The sequence below is a fragment of the Hibiscus syriacus genome, unplaced genomic scaffold (assembly GCF_006381635.1).
Source record: "Hibiscus syriacus cultivar Baekdansim isolate YM2019G1 unplaced genomic scaffold, ASM638163v2 tig00116997_pilon, whole genome shotgun sequence".
NCBI classification, from domain to species: domain Eukaryota; kingdom Viridiplantae; phylum Streptophyta; class Magnoliopsida; order Malvales; family Malvaceae; genus Hibiscus; species Hibiscus syriacus.
This window is the reverse complement of record NW_024063513.1, coordinates 4,665,235-4,674,021: the sequence shown is the minus strand read 5'-3', so window position 1 is coordinate 4,674,021 and position 8,787 is coordinate 4,665,235. Positions and strand designations below refer to the sequence as shown.

General features: G+C 32.1%; 1 protein-coding gene across 1 annotated transcript; it reads right to left on the bottom strand.

Moving 5' to 3' along the window:
* Positions 1-1,262: 1,262 nt before the first annotated feature.
* LOC120193941 (histidine-containing phosphotransfer protein 4-like) lies at positions 1,263-2,422 on the bottom strand. Its single transcript, XM_039196363.1, has 5 exons — positions 2,292-2,422; positions 2,090-2,220; positions 1,946-2,014; positions 1,720-1,791; positions 1,263-1,540 (listed from the first exon to the last, which is right to left on the bottom strand). Exons 1-5 carry the CDS (start codon positions 2,349-2,351, stop codon positions 1,420-1,422), a joined length of 453 nt encoding a protein of 150 aa, XP_039052294.1. The 5' UTR covers positions 2,352-2,422; the 3' UTR covers positions 1,263-1,419.
* Positions 2,423-8,787: the final 6,365 nt, after the last annotated feature.

Below are 8,787 nucleotides of genomic sequence, written 5' to 3'. Positions count from 1 at the left end.
AAAAATAAAAAAATATGATAATTTAAACTTTTTAGGGACATTTACTCTCATCCACTCCCCTCGATCTGTTCACGATTATCAATATTTTAACCATGCACAATGAATTTATTTTATACTGATATTATTTGATATAGCTATAATCACATTTAATATAATTATATTTTTATTGATTATTTGAATATATTTGACATGCATTAGTTAATTTAGAAAGTGTAGAAAATGGATTAAAGTTAAGAATGGAAAAATTAAAATTATATTTGTTATTTTTATAAAAGCATTATAATTTAAAATTTTGTTTAGCTAAAAACCTTTAAACATGAAAGAGATGGATCATGAAAAAGGTTTATAAATATTTCGGAAAGAAATAAAAACGTGGGTAATTTAATTTGGACAATGTGAAAAAGTGTGTTTGGTACAGCTCCAATAAGGGAGCAAGCCGAACGTTATCTAGATATGTTGAAAGCAACTCAAGAAAAGCTGAGTGCTTTTTAGTATGATAGATTTTTTAAAAAATTATGGAGCTTAATAGTACAAAAAATGAAGGTTTTTTTTTCTTTATATATTTGTTTTGTTAAATATAATTTTTGAAAATAAAAAAGTACATACTGCTGCAAATAAAATGTTGAATTGTCCATTCTTATATGTGTATATGGAGACCTAATTAGTTCATTGAACATGGAAATTAAATAATAAAATATTATAAATTTATATGCATTATAATTAAATTTAAATAAAAATATATTTTAAACAATTGATTAATAATTCACCTATAGGAGTTAATTCAAGTGGTAAACAATTTGATATCGCTTAAGCAAGGTCTCGAGTTCGAGTTTTTGTGTATGCAGAAAATCCATGCTGGAAGACTCACTCACCAAAGTCAAATGTGCGACACGAATCAATTCGAATTAGTAAAGGCAAAACCTTGGCAGCGGGAGGACAACTAAAAAAAATTCGGACCCAACCGAGTTACCGACAAAATCCCAACTCAATCCGCACATAAGAAGCAATAAGTATGCACTCCCCCCCCCCCTTTTCCAAATATTCACTTTCATGCTTGATATATTTTAAATATGAATTTAGGGGATTCATGCTGCACTTTTAATAATTATTCTCTATTTATAGAAAAGAATCATTGCTTTTTTATCAATGAAGTATTGAATTTATGATTTTAGGAACTTTGAAATATTAGTGCAAGTTTAGCAACATATGTGGTTGAAGATGGATTTTCATGAAATGAGGGCATATACATAAGAAATTTAAACTGATGGAGTAAAAAGGCTAATATTTATTTATTCACAAACTCGATCCAAAACATAGGTTTAATTCCAAGTAGAATCTGAGAGGCCAACAAAATAAAACAAGGTTAATTTTGGGCATACAAATTCAGCGTTCATTCGTAGATTGAATATTATTATATCACTACTTTGGGCGACTTGCTGTGTCCATTGGTCCAGATTGCCTTGCCAGATGAAAATAAGCTTCAAGCTTATTTCTCAGTGTTGTGTATTCTTTCTTCAGTTGCTGGAAAGCCCTCACGCATCTGCTTCCGGTTCAATTTAAACTATGTTATTCGGTCTTCTTCTAACTGTATATAACATTTATAACCAAAATATATTTGGATATGGGTATTGAGAACATACAAAAAGGCATTGTCTAGTTTAGGGAATGTTTGGATGCAATGAATGTGGAGATAAGAAAGGAAGGAGAAGATGGATTTACCCTTGAGCATTTCCAGACCTGCAATATTCCCTAAACAACGTGCTCTCAGCTTTCACCTTTTTGGCACCAATGCTGCAATCCCATCACACATAGGTAATTGTTTTAATGCCATCATAGAATATACTTGATGTTAATTTATGCCCATAAGTCTTATACCATATCATGCAACTCCTTTTTTTTATAGGCTTTTTTTTTTTATAAAAGAATCAGAATTAAAAGGATTTACCTTGAACTGCTTCCTTTGAACTGATGCATATAATCATCCAACTTGTTGAAATCAAAAGGTTTACCCTCCCTGAAGAAGAGCACCCATTACATTATCACTGTTAATCTTATTATAAAAAAGTTGGAAGAGAAATGAAGAACGTACAGTGAGTGGTGGATGTTTTGGATTAATCTGGCAGAATCGCGGAAGTATGAGGTGACGACTTCTTCGGCGAAATTAGGGTTGGCATCATCTTGGAGTTCCTCCAACTCTATGAATTGCTCATCCAGGTGTCCCTATATATGTCACGCGGAAGATTAAAGTAGGGGTTTTCTTTTCCATTTTCAAAACGCCAAGGAAAACTAACCTCATCAAACAAGGACTGCCTCATGATTGCAAGCTGACTCCGCACTGGATTTCTCTCCATTGGGCTAAAGACTTGAGCAACAGAATTATTAAAAGCAAGAGGGAAACAACTTGAGTGAATATTGCATTGGAACAAGGATGGTTTATATAGTAGAGAAATATTCCCTTTTTTTAAAACAAATGTATACTTACGATCAGTTGGGAATATGGATTTTTTAGTATCTTAATTTCCAGTGTTGGTTCTGTTTAAACAAAAAAAAATATCAAATTTGTTTATTGCTTTTCCCATCTAGACACATTGGCATCTTCATGTGCATAAGATGTTAGATATTTCCCCCTTTTTCAAGTTTTGTAAACACATGTACCGTTTTTTATGCATGCTCCTCGAGAAACAACTACACTTTCCAATAACAACGCATTTCTCATAAAATGGAATAAATTAATCTTTTTACTTTTATATTTTTTTATTACTCGATTTCAGCTTTTCTCATAAATCATATAATATTATTAGTGAGACTCAAACTCTACTACTTATAACTAGTAGTCAATTAACTGAACCAATTACAACCTATACTATAGTAAGACTTGCATGGAGCTAGGAAAGTTGAGTCCTGTTGCTCAAATCAAATGGGTTCGCTATTTAGTTTATAATAGAAATATACTCCAAGTAAATAGCAAGAATGTTATACTTGGGAGATAGGGTATATATTTGATTTGTTTTGTTGATTGTAAGGTTTTCTTTGCGGCAGACTCTACTTATTCCTTTGGATAAATAAGTCTTGTTTATTCGAGTTGTACAAATCCATTCTTTATATCATGATAAATTGTTTTGAAATTCATATAATAATTATACCTATTTAATTAGGAGTATAACATTACCAACAACCATTTGGTCTAATGAAATGAGGTATTAGATTCTTTAAATAAGGTCACGAGTGTGAATTTCGACATTTGCAAATATACCAAACTAGGTTAAAAGGATCGTCCTTAATTCTACAATGTTTAATTCATATTAATCAATTAATAAATAGGATACAAGTTATTATAAAAAAATTTAATTATAACATTAAAACTAAATATTGTATTACATGATTTTTATGTCAAATGATTTTATTCTTGTGGTGTCTATTATAAAATAATTTTACTATAGATTAAAGAAAAATATAAACAAACAAAAATTAACAACTGAGTATTAAAATCTTAGGTTTTTTTATAATATTATTAAAATATAATATTTTCTAAAAGAAAAAGTGAATAAAAAGATAAAATGCTTTGATTTTACTCATATTGTTCATCGTTTTCAGCTAAATGTTTTTCACCGTTGTTATCAACAAAAGTAACAAGGTAGAAGCTAAGTTGATTTGAGGTGACCTTGACTAGGTAATGTTTATAATTCTTTTTAGATTTTTCTTAAAAGAAAAAAGTATCGTGAGAAGTATATGGAAGAAGCTAAACATAAGTGCACAAAAACAGAAAAAAATATTCTTCACCTGAGTTATAAAGAGAAGTATTGTTTTGTAAATAAGGTGAAGAACTGGGTATGAGACACGATAAATTAAGTCCCAAAGGCCATAGCATATGCCATATCCACTTCTCTTTATGTTTGGTTCGGCCGCCGAAAATAGAGTTTAGTGGGCAGACAAGAATTTATACTCAGTGAACCGAAATTAGGTCAAGCCGTTCATCTCATAAACGGAATTACTCAAATTATTATTTCCAATGACTTTTTGTATCCATCACAACAATCAACTCCAATACTTTTACGTCACCATTCCAATTGATCTTTAATTAAGATTTAACTGCATTTTTTTTTATAAATTTGTGATGAATATAATGTGATATCTATTTAAATACTCTTAACTTTTTGACAATAAACGTTTATATCCTTGAATACGGGGTGTTTGAACTCTAGACATCTATAGATAATAACAAATCTCTCAATCACTGATGTCGTTCGACTTGTGAAACATGATAAAATAATACTAAAAAAGGAAAAAATGCATCATCTCAAAAAGAACATTATTAATAAACTATTTTATTTTATTAGGTTTATGTATGAAAAAAACAAAAAGATATATATTGATTAAAAATTACACAATCTATGTATCAGATAATTTTATATTTAAATGTATTGTATATAAAAATCAGTATAATTAAACAAATTCATCACATTCGAGGGATTCTCTCTCCATATATAATTATAAATTAAAAGTGACATATATACCCCACAACCAAAATGCGATCAATTGCATATTTCCTTTTGCTGTATAGGATCACTTTTTCTGAAACATGATCATATCACACATCAAGGATTTCTTACCGAAATATCATCCGTAACCTAATAATTACCGGTCAGACATCATCTCTTCTAATATTATTGATCTAGCATCTTTTCTGACAAAGCGTGGATCGCCATTCGCGTCTTCGCATGGTTCTGACCGAGTTGGAGCCACGTAAAGAAAGGCGCGGATGGCTATCCGCACCTTATCTGGTTCTGTCCGAGTTGGCGCCACGTAAGGAAAGACATGGATTACCAACCGCAAATTCTTGGATTTCTGACACGTACGTAAGGCTCGAATCGCCATCCGCACCTTCCATTATGCACTTTGAATTATTAGTACTTCATTATTACCCGAACAACTTGGCTTTTAAACCCTTCCCCTCCCCTATAAATAATAACCCCCTCTGAATGCAAACATCACCAAACCAAAATTACTTGTTTGTTTTTGCTTTTATCAATTTCTTCTATTTTGTTGTAAGGTAAAACTATTTTTTATTATATTATATTTATTTTATATATTATTATTTGAATAAATTTTATTGTACTAATTATTTTGTATTATTTGTTGCGTTTGGACAATTGGAAAGTGGGATCATACCTCGAGACATTTTTGCCGATACGGTAACAATATGAAATTATGTTATTTAAATTATAATGATTTTTTTTAATTTTTTCCGATTAGTTTATATTTTAATTCATATACTATTTATTTAATTAGGCATATTTCAGTTATCGTTTTTGCATATATAATACTCAATCTTTCAAACTCTCAAAATGACGCGTAATTCAGCTATTTTTTTTACTATGATGGAGAATTCAGGAAGATGAAACTGATGTCGTCTTCGCATCAAATCATTCTGTCAGAATATCTTTCAAGAGAAACATCACTCTTGAGGAGCTGATAACGAAAATTTCAAGGAAGGTTCATGTTGGAAGTATTAGAAGATTGTCCTCACTTTAGTACATATTTCCAGCTACATTATTTCCGTTAACTTATACATTGTTCGAACTCTCCAATGAAGACAGTGTTGCTATGATGGTTGATTCTCAAAATCAATATTCAGACACCGATACACATATATATGCGATATTTCTTGAAGTGCGTGTTATTCATAGTATGTCATTATGCTCCCATTATGGGTTGACTCAACAAGCTGATCAAGTTGATAGCCAAACTCAAGTAATGTGTAATGATTTTAACTCGTTAATGGGAAATTCACATCATGGTGCGATCCCGTCAAGTTCAATGGAGAGATATTCATCAGCAACTTGTTACGATATGTCAATTTCAAGGGGAAGACATTCATCTGCCAATTTCTTTCACTTGAATATGGGCATGCCCTCGACGCAACAATCTGTGCAGTACACATTTGACACGATGCTTTCAAGTTCTAAAGGGAGTCATTCAACTGCGAGCTTTTTCGATCTCAATGTTGAGATGTCTTCAAGTTCAAGGGGAATGCATTCAACTACTAGCTTGTTCGACCTAAATGTCGACATCGTGGAGGTACCCTTATCTCTACCAAAAGAACCTCTTTGTGAGTCAGGTGTGGATGGTGTTGAGACTGTATTATTCGTTCAGCAAGAATCACCACAGTTCAACATAGATTCTGATGATGATGTATATGAAATTCCCACAAATACGGTATACATCGAACCTCCAGCACACATGTATGAAGTTGACTATGGTGCAATGTACGAGTTAGAATTTATATATATGCCTATTGTCGATGACTACGGATTTAACGCATCAGTCAATGATGGTGACTTATATAAAGGAATGGAGTTTCCATGCAAAGAAGAAGTAATGATGGCAATTAAGAATTACAACATTCATAATTATGTTGAGTCCAAAGTCGACAGTTCCACCACTGAAAAGTATGTATGCTACCGTGTCCAACGTGATAACGGATGCAATTGGATGGTTCGCGTATTGAAGAGGAAGAGGAAAAACAATATATGGGAACTAACGATATACAATGGTCCTCACATATGCTGTGCTGGAGAGATCAACCAGGATCATCCCAACTTTGACTCCGACATTATCTGACAAGCCATTATGCCCATGGTTAAAGCAAGCTCTCATATAGCTATTGCGGCGCTAATTTCAACTATATAGTCGTAATATGAGTATACCGTCTCATACAAAAAAGCATGGAAGGTAAAACAGAATGTCATTAAAAAACTTCACGGTGAATGGGATGCATCTTATAACGAACTACCAAGTTGGTTTAGGCTAGTGTGTAGATTGAATCCTTGGACAATTATCAACTTCAAAACTTGCCATGAATACCACAATGATCGAGGGCTTCGCGATCGGTGACAATTCTACCTACTTTTTTAGACTTACCCATAGTGCATTAATGCTTTAAATACTGCAAGCCTGTGGTCCAAATTGATGAGACATTCTTGTATAGAAAATACAAGCAAGTTATACTATTGAAAGTTGTCCAAGATGATAATCGCAACATTCTTCCAGTTGCTTTTGCCCTTGTTGAAGGAGAAAATACAAATTCTTGGGCTTTTCTCCTCAGAAACTTACACTTACATGTTTTCATGAGGGGAAAATCTGTGTCATTTCATATCGCAGAGTTAGGATCAAAGCAGTAATGGATTCTTTGGGTCCAATGTGCAACCACCCTATTTCCAACATCGGTATTGTATCTGACACATTGTTGTTAACTATCATGGAAAGTTTAAGAAGAATGATGATCGCCAATTACTCGTCCACATGGGTATGTCAAAATGATGCTTTTTATTTCTCAATCATTTTTATTTTTTAATGGAAACTTAACAATAAGTTCTACATTTGATGCTCAGGTTACGAACTATTACTTGAAACATTTGAGTACATGCTTTAAGATTTGCGAGGAAATAATGAGGAATGATATAATTACATTAGCCTCATAAACAAAAAAAATGTGAACAAATGAATATAATAGTGGATATCAATATGGACACATAACGAGCAATTTGGCTGAGGCTATCAATTCGACTTTAAAGGGGGCACACCATTTACCAGTAATGGTTTTGGTTAAAATGACATATTTTTGTTTGAGAATGTTTTTTTCCAAGCTCGGGGGAAAAGCTCAAACGTGGATGCAAAACGGTCATGTCTATCACGTAAGATTAGTTACAGATTTACAAAAAAGAATTGATGCATCAAATAGAATGTCTGTAACAATCTTCTCTAGAACCCATGAATTATTTCGAGTCACAGAGATGTCGTTACCTCTTCAAGGGATTCAAGCTAACTCGTTCAGAGTTAATCTAGGAGATAGATATTATAACTGTGGGATTTTTAAAGCTCTAAAATATTTATGCTCTCATGTCATAGAAGCTTGCTCTCATACCATTTAAGACTATAATTGTTTTGTGGATCCCGTATATCGACTTTCAGAAATGTTTAAGGTGTATGAATTTGAGTTCCCTTTAGAGGTAATGAGAAAAACTCTGATGAGGTTCAGAATTGACTTCCAATTATACCAGATATGTCTTTATTAAGGGAGCCCAGTCGTCCAAAATCTACTCAAATTCATTGTGATATGTATATTCAGGAGACGTCCAGAGAAAACAAAAGATATGACCATTGTAGAAACCTAGGATACAATAGGAAAAAATGTCCATATATTTTGTCATCAAGTAACTATTATGTTGTGATTGATGTAGTTGTTGTTTATGAAATCTAAGTTTCTGTTATTTAATTTTCATTTACTTTTAGTTAATGTTATTTAAGCATCACCGAGTAATTGGATACTTAAGAAATTAAATAATAAAAATAATTCGAACAAACTAAAATAGAAAATGATACAACTCAAAAAATAAAAATAGCTAAATAATAAAAACAATTCGAACAATTAAATAATAAAAACATTAATAAACAAAATAAATAAAAAAATCCATAATTAAATAAAAACTTTACAATTGGTGGTAAACAAACAAAATTAAATAAAAACATAACGAAGTAAACAACTCTATCGATGTTGGCGACTTGAATGTGTTCCGCAGGGTGGTGGATGTCTGTATCGATGAGGATTTCTTCGTATAAATTGTTCTTCCTCCTCACTCTCATCATTATCATCATATTCATCATCAGGAGCAGATACATTTTGTAGATGAGGTACAAATAACGATGTAGCACCTCTATTAAATAAGGACCCTGGAGGTGTATGGCTAACTATCCCATCGCTCACAGAAAAATGTGAAAATTGTGAAA

Excerpts from the sequence above, each read along its gene's own strand:
- LOC120193941 (XM_039196363.1), bottom strand. The coding sequence starts at position 2,351 with ATGGAGAGAAATCCAGTGCGGAGTCAGCTTGCAATCATGAGGCAGTCC. Across the intron at positions 2,221-2,291 it reads GGCAGTCCTTGTTTGATGAG|GGACACCTGGATGAGCAATT; the intron begins GTTAGTTTTCCT and ends TGACATATATAG. Across the intron at positions 1,792-1,945 it reads TTCAAAGGAAGCAGTTCAAG|CATTGGTGCCAAAAAGGTGA; the intron begins GTAAATCCTTTT and ends ATGGGATTGCAG.